Raw genomic sequence first — 14,193 nt, 5'->3', positions numbered from 1 at the left:
AGACGCAGTCATACGGAGGTTCACAAAATCTAGAAAAAAAAGAGCAAAAAAGAAAAAAATCGGTTGTACAAGTTTGAACTAAGAATTTCATTTTCGCAATCTGGAATAGGAGCCTATGAATCGTAGGATATCCCTAGTTGGAAGGGAACCACAACAGTCATCAGCTCCAGCCTCGGGCTCCACACAGCACTGCACAAAGTCAAACCCCATGTCTGAGAGCGCTGTCCCAACACTTCCTGAACTCTGACAGCTCGGTGCTGTGACCACTGCCCTGGGCAGCCCCTTTTAGTGCCCACCACCCTCTGATGAAGAACGTTTCCCAACACCACCCTGCCCCTCCCCTGACACAGCTCCATGCCGTTCCCTCGGGCTCTGTCGCTGTCACAGAGAGCAGAGCTCAGCGCTGCCCCTCCACTCCCTGTGAGGAGCTGCAGGCACCGTGAGGCCTCTCCTCAGCTCCTCTGCTCTGGGCTGAGCAAACCCAGGGGCCTCAGCCTCTCTAGGCCCTTCCTTGCAATAACAGAAAATTATTAAGCTGCTCCCCACGTCTTTCCCACTAGACTCTCCCTCATTTTCATAGCCCTCCTTTGGACACTCTTAATAGTTTCATATCCTTCCATATTGTTGCACCCAAACAGCACAGGCCGCTGAGGCCGCACAGCACAGAGCAGAGGGGATAACCCCTCCACTCACCCGGTGGCTGTGCTGGGCCTGGTGCACCACAGGGTGCAGTTGGCCCTTTGGGCTGCCAAGGCTCACTGCTGGCTCACGTTCAACTTGCTGTCAGCCAGAACTCACCAAAACTCCCATATGAGTTCTGTGTCCTATAAGTGCCTCCAGAATGTGTCAGCAAAAGAAAAGAAACTGCATGGCCTGCCTGCACCGAGCTAGTTTTTGCAGTGACAAACTGCACAGGTTTTTTTTTTCCCAACTTGAGCCACTGGACTGACCTCCCATAGTACTTCTCAGTTGCACACTGCAGTTTCCAGAGATTGTGTATTTGAGGAGATGGTGTCACACAACACCACTGCAAATTCTGTGTGTCTGGTTTGGAGAAAGTAACTGCTCTCTTTCCAGCAGAAGAATACAGAGCCTTATGGAATTAGTTTTACTAGATTACTTGTAAAAAAAACAAAAAACAAAAAAAAACCAACCTACTTCTTCCATATTCTGGAACTATATATTACTTAATAATATTATGAATTCTCATGCCACATTAAGAATAGCTTAAGTGATATTAACGAGAAAGTAAATTAAAGATTTTGTAATGTTATTGAAGTCTCAGTAAAATACAATTAGGCAAGGCTAAAAATAGTGTATTATGCTCCAGACATTTTTAGCTGAAAGTAGTAAATATACTCCTTCATTCTAAAGCATTAGTTGGAGAATGTGAATATAGCAGTTAAATTGCTGATGGGAATAATAGATAAGAAACTTTCTGTCACCTACACTGTGCCTGTCATTATGAATGACAGAAGATTTCAGTCTCTGAAAGGAAGAATGGATATCATTGTAAAATGTTACTGACATTTATGCTGCATTCTGCCCAGATCTAAATCGTAATGCAAATTATAGAACCAGAAAAGCATCTTTTCAATTGATTTAAAGTACTAAGCTGTCTAAAATATCTTGACATGTGAAGTGAGTGATAAATTTGTCAGGGGAGCTGGATTATGGAGATTAAATTTTATAAGGCAAGACTCTTTGGCCAGATTTTAGCAGATGTGCAATGCTAAGATCTCTTGGATAGTTACAGGGATTCCCTTTTTTTGTACAGAATTTCATTGCTCTTTGTGAAGACAAGAAAGAAGCTCTGCAGATATTTCTGCAGATGCAGTATTTCTAAAAATATAAGATTTCTGGGAATAAAAGAAAGATACTAACACCAGTGAAAGTGAATGCATGGTGTTCGTTATTGGGGTTTACTGAGTTCGGTCAGAAAGAATAAAATGGTCTGTCTCATCCAAGGTCTTCCTGCACGTATGATCAAAATTAGACGACATTCATATGTGAACATAATGATGGCTATGCCTTTCCATCTTGCATAGCAATTGAAATGAAATTGCAATCAATAGGCTGGCATATTAGCACACTTTTCAAAACTTCTGTCACAGTTTTGTTTCAAGATGCTAAGAGAGGTAAGCAATTTTCCCAGTATTTTCATGCATTATACATTTGCTTTTGCATGGAAATTCCACTGAATGAGATATTTAAATCTGGAGAGAAGAGCGGGAAGGAATGGTAATACAAGTAGCATGAGTTTGCTGAAGGAATGCAAAAACAGTTTAATAAGGTCAAAGATGTACAAAGATATTTCTGTACTATCATTTAAGAGCAATACGATACTGGGAGTACATATTAGAGAATAAATGCTCATAATAAGGCCTAAATACTCTTGGATGCAATACATGTCTGTATGTATTTACGTATTTATTTTGCTAAAGACTTAATGGCCAATAAGAATTGACAGTACCTTATAGTTTACTCCTGTTTTCAAAAGTAAAATTTAAAGTAAAAGTAAAATAAAAGTAAAGACTCTAGTTAATAAGATTAGGTGGACTAAGGTGCATACAATCTACAGTGTAGAGGAAGCTCACCTATTTTTGAAGCAAGGGGTACAGTCAGTGGAGAAACACGTACATCACCAGTGATTTGGTCCATCTAAAACTGAAGACTTTAACTAAACATGACTGGGTTCTGCAGTTTGGCATTTCAGTTAAACCTGCAAAACTGGGCTGAATAGCGCATACCAATACACTCAGGCTGGATGGGACTGGACATCCCACTCCAGAGTTCAGAAAGAACTGTCTGAAAATCTGGCCAGTGGTAACCATGGCTTTGAATGAATCCACCAATCTGGCAGTGGTGGCCTGTGACCAAGAAACAAATGTTTCTTCTGGTTGAGAAAGAGAGATCAGAAGTCTCTGATCCCACCATCAGTTTGTTAGTCTGATGGCAGCAATCTTTAGAAGCTATGTTGAAGATGTAACTAAAGATACCAAGCTTACAGAGGGAATAAACTCAGATGTGCTGAAATTAGAATGTGTTAGAATAACTTGCTAATTGTGTTTGATAATTTATTTTATGGACAAAAGTCATGTAGTAGATCTCATCTGTCTTCAGGAAAGCACTAGCTATGGCTCTGTTTCAGAAGTCATGTAAATGAACGAGATCAGGATTATTGCAAGAACTGTAAACTAGTTAATGAGTTGGATAGAAAGGAAATGGCATTAAGCTGTAGGCATTAAGCTAGAGGAAGGCTACTCAACAAAGATTAGGTTTGTGACTGAGCTTGTTTTAATCTTTTTCTAATGCTCTCAACAAAAAGAAAAAAAGGTGCGTTGAAGAAAACTGCCAAAGGCACAGAGCTGAAGGGCAGCGTCAACATGAAGAACACTGAGAGTTAAAGGTATTAGGTGACCTCAGATAACAAATATGAAACAGATTTCAGTCAACAAAGTGCAAAGGCTTAAACTTAGGAACTGCTAATAATAACCTCTCTTGTAAGCAAGGATGTCTTCAGTTAGAAATGTCTAAAGTGAAGGAAAGCTTAGCCAACCACTGCTTGGTTACAGGGCAACTGTAAGATATGACTATGAAGAAAAGAATATATATGATCCTAAGATGTGTCAATCAACATATTCCTAATATAGATAGGAAAGTATCAGCACGTTTGTACAGTGTTCCTGTAAATGTCATGCAAAATGCTGTATGAGTTCTGATCAGACAGGAAAGACTAATTTGAACTGGGATGTCTGGGGAAGGAGGACGTATGTTTAGAAGGAGGCTTAAACCTGGATTTTCTTTAGTGTTGGAGAGTAGTGTTGGAGAGTGTTGGTGACTGGATCTCAGATGGCCCTCTGTAAGATAAAGGGGAAAGCAGTTAGGGAAGAAGAACTTCAGAACTTAAAATTTACAAATGCCTAAGACCCAACTTGTCCATAGACTTAAAAATATATTTTATGACCACCTGTCCAGAGAAATTCTAGCAAAGGAGATGAATTAACTTTTTATTATCTGATCCTTGACCTATTCAAATTCCATGCATTCTGCTTATCTTTGAAGATTAATTATTATTCAAGGAAATTCAGTTTTCAAGTAGAGCAACTCCACACGGGAGGAAGGAGCTGAAGACTCCAAGATTTCTTACATGATCGTTGATTTCAGATGTACAGCTCATCTGCTGTTTTTGCTATACATTATAAAGGTAAAGAGAGCCTTTGTGCTCATTTAAAAATAAAGGAAGATGGATTAAATGTTTGGCCAATGTTAGCATTGTACGAGAGAAAAATAATCTAGAGCTCTGTAAAAGAAGTACCTTACCTTTTCAAAGTATACAGCAGTATAATTTACACAGAAAAGAGACTCACTGTTCTGGATAGAAATTAGGAATAATTTGAGTTTGTTTGTTTTGATAGCTTAGTACAATTAGAATGATGTTTGTTTTGATTCCTAGATGCGGTCTGTCAGCCGAATATTTAAATTTATTGACATGCCAACAGAAGAGATGAAAACCATTAAGCCACAGAAGAATAACCAGTTTTCAGATGCCCTTATAATTGAAAACAGGCACGTGAAAGACGAGAAGAACTGGCCATCTGGGGGACAGATGACTGTGACGGACCTTACAGCCAGATACACTGAAGGAGGAACTGCTGTCTTAGAAAACATTTCCTTTTCAATAAGTTCAGGGCAGACGGTGAGACACTGTTTTGTTTTGTTTGGTCTGACTTCTATTATGCTTTACTATGGAAGTGTCGTTATAAAACTATTTATTGACTCAGTAGGTTTTCGTAGATAGAAACATGAAATTATTGCAGAACAAAATAATCATTTAATTAATCTGAATGACAGAAGTGTTTTCTGCCTCTTATTAAAAAGAGCTCATCTCTAGTATTATTAGCTATGAGCAAAAATAGTAAGGAAATTTGGCTTAAATATCCTGGAAGTCTTGAAGCTCTTTGTACCTTAGTGAAGCATGATGAGGAGTTTTCCTGACCACGAGGAGAATAATATGCAGATAAAATATTTCTGCAGCAGTTCTTCATGTCCTTTCTCTGTGCTTGAAGTTGGCCTCCTCCTCTTGTGGACAGAGAAGTGTGCAAGTGCTAGGGGCAGACTGACCCAGTGGAACGGAACATGAAAGAATACTGGCCAGTGTGCCAAGGGTAATGCACCAGCGGCTCGGCACTCAGAGGGACGTTCCATGGGTGCTGTGGGCTGTGCCAAATTATTATAGAGCAAACGATAAGCAGTTCTATTCTTTAAAAGGCTTACAAACCTCTAACTAATCTTCATGCATGTTTGGATTTACATTCAAGAAAGAACTTTATTTTCAGGGCAGCGCTTAGGCAGATGTTGAACACTTCGCTTGAAGTTCATGCAGATTCCTGAGCTGAAGCTGTATGGATGAAGAGCCAATTTTAACTCTGTCACCTAGATGAGAAAACAGGTTCAGCAACAATGCCTTGCCTTTCCATGAGGCAGCTCTTAGGTCCTATTTGAACAGCACCTGTCTGCCAGAGTCGATAGATCTATATTGGTTTATACATGTTTAATTTCTAAGTTTGAGGACACTGCAATTTTGATAATAGGGTTCAGACTTCCTGTAGCACCATCTTGAAACAACTGTGCCTTTGGAGGAGAGGCAATCTGTGATTTCTGGAGTGTGAGGTATGGGTGCTTCTGTAGGCTGCTTGATTTACTTCCTGGATAATTCTTGGAAGCAATGGAGTAATGGAAATGAAAGATACTTTTGTACTGTACACTTCTGAGGCAAAACAATTAAAACAAAGATCCCTTTTACAATGACCATGATTTAGAAATTTTATCCAATTCCAGTGATGAACCCTGTATGCAGAGGTAGTGTTTCCAGAATTGGAGCATGTTCCTTAAACCAAAGAGATTGGTTTCTGCCTTGTAGTGAAACGGGGAAAACAAGCAGGAAAGGGGAGAACTCCCATCATAGACCTTTGCTTGTCTTGTTTGGGCTGAGGTACTGTAATGGAAAGGACGTCAGACAACAGGAAGGGTCCTCATGTCACCTCATCACCTTCACATTTATATTGTCATTGTTCAAATGCAGCCCATGCTCAGACAGCTCAGCATTAGCTGTGTAAAATTCAGCTGTGGGAAAAGCCAGTATCTCAGCTTTGGGTGGGGGTTACAAAATATGAAATAATATATAGGGAAATTTCTGTTCTTCAGGTAAGCATAGACTAATGGATCTACCTTCTTAGTTGATTCTGAAGGTTTACACTAACAAAACAGAGTCTGGTGCAGAGTTTCATTCAGCCCTTGCTGTAGACTTTTATCACTTCCAAATTAACAACCTACACTATCCCACTGAAACCAGTTTGGATTGCTCTCTACTATTAAGATTTCTAAACGTTGCTGCCTTGGTTTGTGGTTAATATATGAGCGATATTAAGTGCTTGCTTTTATTAATTTGCATTGCAGGTGGGCCTTTTAGGAAGAACTGGCTCGGGAAAAAGCACTTTACTTTTTGCATTTTTAAGACTGCTGAATACAGAAGGGGATATCCAGATTGACGGCGTCTCCTGGAACACAGTCAGCTTGCAGCAATGGAGAAAGGCCTTTGGAGTGATTCCTCAGGTAATGAGAATGTTTTAGAGGCAGCAAAAAGGCCTTTATTCTTTTTTGATTGTATACTAATATGTGCAGTTACATTTAAGTAGGAAGCTAGTTGTTTTATGCTAAGAAACAGAATAAATGCACAGAATTTGTTAAGAGGATAGTTGAATGGATGAATATGATAATTTGCAGTGAAATCTACGCTTGGAGTATTTCTATGTCACTCACACAAGAGATCTTATAAAAATAAGAAGATACAGTGCCCTCAAACAGAAGTGTTCATAGTTGGCTTATCTCTCTGCCTCTGAAATGGATGACATGTTGATTCAAAATAAGATAGTGCCAACTAAAGAAAAAAAATAGTCAGTGATGTTCTCACCTCCTGTTTTCTAAAACCTTACATCATGTATTATGGTTAATTTGTGAAAACAATACATTGCCTGTTTTCTTTGATAGGTCAGTAGCAGAACTACTCAATCATTAACTGATCCCCAACTTGGGCAGGGACACTTTTCTCTAGACCAGGTTGCTCAACCTGCCCTTGAACGCTTCTAGGGGTGGGGCATCCACAGCATCTCTGAGCGACCTATTCCTGCTCCTCACCACCCTCACTCTGTGATTCTATGTTAAAGAGTCCCTCTCCAGCTTTCTTGTGGGCCTCCTTTAGATACTGAAAGGTCACTAAAAGGTCTCTCTTGAGACTTTTATTCTTCAGGCTGAATAACCCCAACTCTCACAGTCTATCTTCACAGGAGAGGAGCTCCAGCCTTCTGAGCACCTGTGGCCCTCCTCTGGATCTGCTCTAACAGATCTGTGTTCTTCATATGGTAGGGACCCCAGAGCTGAATGCAATGCTCCAGGTAGAGTGTCAAGACAGCATAGTATAGGGGAACAATCACCTCCCTTGAGCAGCTGGTCACTCTTTTTTAATGCTGCTGGCTTTCTGGGCTGCAAGCACATATTAAATGCTCATGTTGAGCATTTCAGTCACCAATGCACCAACTTTTTCTCCACAGGCTGTCCTCAATTCTCTCATCTCTCAGCCTGTATTGATGTTTGGGATTACCCAGACCCATGTGCAAGACCTTGCACTTGGCTAGGATGTTTGCATGTTGTTTGCATGGCCAACCTCTCAAGCCTGTGACGGTCCATCTAGGTGGCAACCCTTCACTTCCAGCATGTCACCTACACCACACAGCTCAGTATCATCTGAAACTTGCTGTGAGTGCAGCAGTTCCCTCAAAGACAGCAATCTGAAGCACTTTGACCTTACTGGAGCAGCCCTTTCTTTCACTGTCAATTTACACACCCAACCTATGGGAGCCAGGAGTGCTGCAGGGAGTTTGTTGCTCAGATTCACCTCCTGGCTGAGCTCTGCTGGCAGCCAGGGCTTGCCTGGCACGCTGCCCTGTGACAGCTGATCTGTCATCCTTTCTCTCAGCTTTGCAACTCTTTCATGTATGTCTAGTCCTGTAAACTTTTATTTGTTTATTACTGCTGGTTCAGTACTGTCAGCATGACTCTTAGTTGCAAGCAAGGAAAAAAGTCACCCCTTTAGGTCAAGGTAGCTGTGTCAGAGATTGCAAATACAGCTGTGTCAAGATGGGCAGAGATTGCATGTATGGTGTTGTTTTAGTCTGGAGAAGTATGTTATAATAGTTGTTGAAGAGTACTAAGAAACCCCACCTCCGCGTTCTCTGGAAATCACTAGAGTTGCCAATCTGTTTGCTTGCTTCACTTTGCAGCTTCTGTCCAAAACCCTTGCCAAGGAGCTATACTTCATACCTCAGAATTTCCCATATTCAGAATGAAATGAAGTTTTCACCAGTATTCTCTTCAGAGAAGAGAAATTACACATGCTGCCCAGCCTTTCCCAGCAGAACAAAGAGAGCCTTTTGTTCTCTGCCATTCACCTGCAGCTTCAGAATGTAAAAAAAAAGTCTCCTTGCCTTTCCTGGGAGGTGGGCCTATAGCACCATATGGATGTGCACGGTCACATGAGGCAGGCTTCACTAACAGCGAGGGAATGGAGCTAATTTAACCTGAGGCATGCTTCCTTAGGAAAATTTTCAGCATTGCCCTTCTTTTCCCTATCCCTAAACGTTGCAATTTAAAGGAGACAAAATTATTCTTCAATGGGAGTGTCATTAATAGATGACTGTGTAGCACCTGCAGTGTCCCAGTGGCGGCACGTACCACAGTGTGCTCCAGGTGAGTCGTGCTGGAACAGCCCGAGGGGCACTCAGGGATCACACTGAGCCACAGCAAAGGCGGAGATCTGCCTGTTCCTTTCCGTGTATCAGATGCAACTGTCAGTGTATGAGCTGGTAAATCACATCAGGCAAGTTTCCTGGAGCGCCCACAAGGAAGTTCCTTCCTGCACCTCATCAAAGGCTGGCGTTGGTTAAGCACAGCCTCGACCACAGCAGTGCTCCTACAGGATGTTTGTAATTCTCATGGAAATCAGTAACTCAGCGATAACAGGCTGTCTGAAGCAAAATCACAGCCCATCAGCTCTTCATTCTGGGCAGTTCTTTCTGAGGCTTCATCTGCAAGACTTTCCCTAGCATATTTCAAGGGTGTTTGGAGAAGAAGGGTGCCTGCACCTGATTTCTACGCATTGAAGCTCTTTTGCATGCAGGTCCTCAAGCAGATTATGTACTGAAATATCTAATTGAGTTAGACTGACAAAGAAGCCTTCAGAAGTTTGGCTATGAAGGGAAAATGGGAGATCTGGAGCCAGCTTCCCATTAAAACAACTGAGGAGTCCTGAGATCCATAAGGTGTCAAGAGTGGGTGCTTCCTTGAGCCTTGAGTGCTGTTCCACTCATATTTAGACATTTAATCATCCTGACAGATCTCACAGCATTTAACTCCATGTAGAGTTAAAATCAAGCTTAGTATGGAGAATAAGGCTACTACGGTTTGTGGGATTGCCAGCTGACAAAAAAAAACCCAACAAACAAACCAAACCCAAATTATCAAATCCCTTTGCCTCCTTTATTTCCCTGAAGAAGTAATGTTTGGCAACTTCTCTTAGGACTAGAAGGAATGGCTTCAAGCTGTGCCAGGGAAGATTCAGGCTGGACGTTAGGAAATAGTACTTCTCTGAAAGGGTGGTCAGGCACTGGAATGGGCTGCCCAGAGAGGTGGTGGAGTCACCAATCCTGGAGGTGTTCAAGGAATGTTTAGACATTGTGTTGAGGGACATGGTTTAGCGGGAACCATTGATGAAGGGCGAATGGTTGGACTGGATGATCCTGTGGGTCTTTTCCAACCTTAGCAATTCTATGATTCTATGATTCTCTTCCTAGTTCATTTTGCAGTAGCCATCTCTCTTTGTTCACTACATCTGCCTGTCTGTCTGTCCACCTCAGTGCTGTTCTGCTGCCTCTCAGTCTATCCAGGACAGCTCACTCTTGGAGGTGGCACCGGGATGACTGTTTTGCACCCTCCCCGGTCACTCCTTTGCACTGCATCCTGCTGGGAAGTTCAGCTATTCCTCCACAATGACACGTCAGTATCAACATAGCTGGGAGCATCTCCTGCTCCAGGCCCATGCATAGGACACTGGTGGAGGTCAGTAGAAACACTGCATGCTCATTCAAGGCAGTATTTTCTTTTCAATATTTCTTTTCTGCATCATGCATTCAGTGCTGCCAGGAACACAGCCCTTGTGCTTCCCAGTGAGCCTTATGGGAGGCAGAAGTTTGAATCTTACAGAAATGGTTGCAAAAAAATTTGCAAAAGGTCTTCGTTACTCACGTGCTCTTATTGTTGACTGTAAATACCTTAATGCCAATACAGTTTCTAAAGGACCACTTGAGACAAGAAGACTTATAACTCAGACATTCAGATACCAAATTCATTTTCCTTCATCTTGATATTGTTACCATGATGTATGTAGGAGGAAGCAACATGGAGGTCATATTGCTGCTAATTGGACGTCTCTGAATGTGCAGCTGGTGTCGTCCATCTGAGGATGTTCCAGCCTTGGGCAGATGGGAACAAGGAAGGGTTTGTAAGAGCAGCACGAGAGGTGCCAGCCCATGGATCTGGCTGAGAATCTGCACAGGTCTTCCATCTCATCAGCAGCTGCTCACAGCCAGGATATTCTCACTCTTTATCAGCCTCTTCTAAATGGATTCCCTACTCTTCTGTGTGCATTTCCTTGGGTTTGTCAGAGTCTTGGTTCTCCACATAACACTTATATCACTTAGGAGGCTTATCTGCACAAACTGGATGTACCCAACTCTGTAACCACTAGTGCACTTTAGAGAGGTTGATTTACAGTATGTGGGGTGGGCAGAACATAAACATGGCCGTATTTATATTCCTGAGCATTTTGCTTGTGGGTGGATGTCAGCTCTGAGAAACTATCTCCTGTGTGATCACACTCTATCCTCCGGGCTGAACATGAACAACTGACAGAGAAGGAAATGGCTCCAGATTTACTGTCAGTCTCCCCAGCCACCCAGTTCTCCTTCCATCACCCTCCTTATTCCGACTTCTTCCACATTTATAAATGATACACAGGCCCATGGCAGTCACTTTTTTTCCCCCCTCATTTTGAATTTCTGGCATTTAAGATTTGTTTTTCTGCTTCTTTTTAAGTGGACTGTACCTGCCCGCATACCTAACACGGTATTTACTCAGGTGAAGCTTATGTGGTTTCTAATGAGTTAGGAGGAAGGAGGTGTTGAAAAGGATGGAGAAATACCAGAATTCAGGACAATGCAATATTTACCCTGTGGAAAAAAAATACATAATTCAGGGAATAGCTTGATTTTAGTGCCCCACTTCTTGAAAGCCACAGCTATTACAAGCATCAGCAGTGTCTGAAGTAAGTGGTCTCCTTTATTTCTCTCCCTGCTGCACTTCAGCAGGAATGTTATTCAGCCCAATCTTCTTAAAAACTGGTTTGTTCAGTTGACTATTCTTTATCAGTGAGAACTGAAAATACCTGCTCCATTACTTAAATGTATGGTGCTCAAAGTGTGAACAAAACCAGGTCTGACCCTGCTACCACAGAACTATTACTTTCACCGCACCCAGTGCTCGTAGGAATCTAATCCTGCTGCAAATACGTAGTCCCACGTGCACAAACTAACTGGGCCATGGGAAAGGATGGGTGTTTTCACTGAAGCACTTGGAGTTAGTAGAAAAGATGGTTATGAAGGAAAGGCTCTTCTCTTTCCCTGGTAGATATCAAACGTACTTCTGTAAATGTTGGCTGTGCACACCACTGCCTGCACTGCAGCTCTGCTGGACCCCGGCTTGCAGAGCAGTGGGGAGCTCTCAGGGAAGCCCCTCCAGTAACTGCATGGCAGGAGAGTGCAGTTGGTCTTCTCTTCTGCTCTCCCGAGTGGGGTACTTCCTTCCCCCTTATACCAAAGAAGTTACTGGCAATGGCTTGCACCTCTTAATTAAATGAACTAAAACAATTTATTTTAAGCTGACACACTTCTAATTAATCATAATTAAATGATGAATATAAATCCATGTAAAGATCACTCTGAAATCTGATGAAAGAATGCCAGTTTCCCAGGTTAGGTCAGATGGAAATAGTGGCCAACTGGCTGAGCTCTGGGACAGTATTTACTACATGTATGCTCTTGGCCAATTTCTGGCACCCTAGCAGTTCCCTCATTGCTTTCAATAGCTTTGGACTACCAAGGCTCTGGTTTAATTTCAACAAGAAATTATTTGGCTACAGATCACTGGCATTTCAACATGTCTTCTCTAAATAAATATTTTCTTTAGGAAGACAAAAGAAGTAGTAATCACTGAAATCCTTCTTCTTGATATCTATTTTGTATGTACAAGGCGAGACCATGCAAATGGTAATATTTCCCAAGCTTTGCATTCTTTGAGAGCAGGTTTCCCTGCTGTAAGCAGCAGGTGTAGAGCAATACAGAAAGCAACAGCTTCCATTTATCTTACAAGAACTGTAGTGCAACCTCAGTGTCACTTGAAGAACCCCACTTCCACCAATCTGACACACCTGCCCTGTGTACAAAGAGATTAAACAAATATTTAATTTTGCCTGAGTCATTGCTTTTCCAGCCACAACACATATATCTAAGGCACGTTCATTTACAGATGCTTGTCTAAACTGATGAGAAAAACAAATTCAGTACTAAACCGTAGTGCACCCTCAGAAGGATGCTCTGTTGGTGCTGAGCAATGCACATCCTCATCACTTTCTGCAGCAGCAGGAAGGTGCAGGACAGGAGGAAGAGAGTATGCCTGCAGCATCCCCCAAGGCAGCCTCCTGTGTGAGTGTGTGGTGCTGCTGCAGCCGGGTTGGGTTGTGCTGCACCACGTCCCTGTGAGCTGGCACCAAGAGAGGAGCAGGAGGGCTCTGCTGAGATGGGACTGGGACAGGCAATAAAGAATCAAACAAGATTTTTAAAAGGCTTCTTCCAAACTTAAAATACAGAAAATCTTCCATTCTGAAAACTGTTGAAACATTTCACATTTTTTTAGATGAGTTTGGGTTAGTTTTTATTAAAACAACAGTCAAAACCTGAACATACAGTTCTTAACCCTGATGATCAGGGAGCTGGAGCATCTCCCCGACGAAGACAGACTGAGAGAGCTGGGCTTGTTCAGCCCGGACAAAAGAAGGCTGTGGGGTGACCTAATTGCAGCCTTTCAGTACCTAAAGGGAGCCTATAAACAGGAGAGGAGTCAACTCTTTGAAAGGGTAGATAACAGCTGAACAAGGGGAAATGGTTTTAAGTTGAAGGAGGGAAGATTTAGGTTGGATGTCAGGAGGAAGTTCTTCACTATGAGTGGTAAGGAGCTGGCACAGGCTGCCCAGAGAGGTTGTGGGTGCCCCATCCCTGGAGGTGTTCAAGGCCAGGTTGGATGGGGCCCTGGGCAGCCTGGTCTAGTATTAAGTGTGGAGGTTGGTGGCCCTGCCTGTGGTGGGGGAGTGGGTTGGAGATTCATGATCCTTGATGTCCCTTCCAACCCGGGCCATTCCGTGATTCTGTGATTAACCCCCCCTCTTTTTTTTTTTGAACAATGCTTTCCAAAATTGTATAAAACCTTCACTAAGCTTTATCTGATAATTACAGAAGTTTATTTTTTGTCTCTGTACACTTTACAACGTCTCACATAGTGTTCCACCTCATATACCCACCTGTACATCTTCTTTCTTATAGAAAGTCTTCATATTTTCTGGAACTTTTCGGAAGAATTTGGATCCTTATGGGCAATGGAACGATGAAGAAATATGGAAAGTTGCAGAGGAGGTAAAGCTGCTCAGTGTGTTTGTTGTTTCCCTCTGCTGAGGTGCTTACACCGAAGTGCATTGCAGGACAAGTGGTTATCATATGTTCAATTTATATAAAGGCTTTGAAACAAAGTGCTGAGAAAAGATAACAGAAGGCCATAAACTTTTTTTTCCCCTAACTTTGACAAAGGCGATTTTTTATTGGGCAATAAGGAAACTCAAAGATAAACTTCTGTACAGCACTCCGTGCAGTGACTGAGCACAGGTGAGGCTCTCTCTTTGGCTCGGCTGCATGACCCAGAGAGAAAAGAAGTGCAGTGAGCTGATGGTGCAGAAGTCTTGTAATCTTTTGTCAC

At 42.3% G+C, this 14,193-nt stretch overlaps 1 protein-coding gene across 4 annotated transcripts in view; it reads left to right on the top strand.

Annotated features, from left to right (window-relative positions):
* Positions 1–14,193, top strand: part of CFTR (cystic fibrosis transmembrane conductance regulator) — an 84,025-nt gene that overhangs the window by 64,945 nt on the left and 4,887 nt on the right. For all 4 annotated transcript variants that reach the window (XM_040700270.2, XM_015275972.4, NM_001105666.2 and 1 more), the window contains 3 exons: positions 4,457–4,699; positions 6,460–6,615; positions 13,767–13,856. In XM_040700270.2, the coding sequence (XP_040556204.1) occupies positions 4,457–4,699; positions 6,460–6,615; positions 13,767–13,856 (489 nt within the window). The remainder of the gene's footprint in view (positions 1–4,456; positions 4,700–6,459; positions 6,616–13,766; positions 13,857–14,193) is intronic.

This window comes from Gallus gallus, chromosome 1 (assembly GCF_016699485.2).
Source record: "Gallus gallus isolate bGalGal1 chromosome 1, bGalGal1.mat.broiler.GRCg7b, whole genome shotgun sequence".
NCBI lineage: Eukaryota > Metazoa > Chordata > Aves > Galliformes > Phasianidae > Gallus > Gallus gallus.
This window is presented reverse-complemented; position numbering and strand designations above follow the sequence as displayed.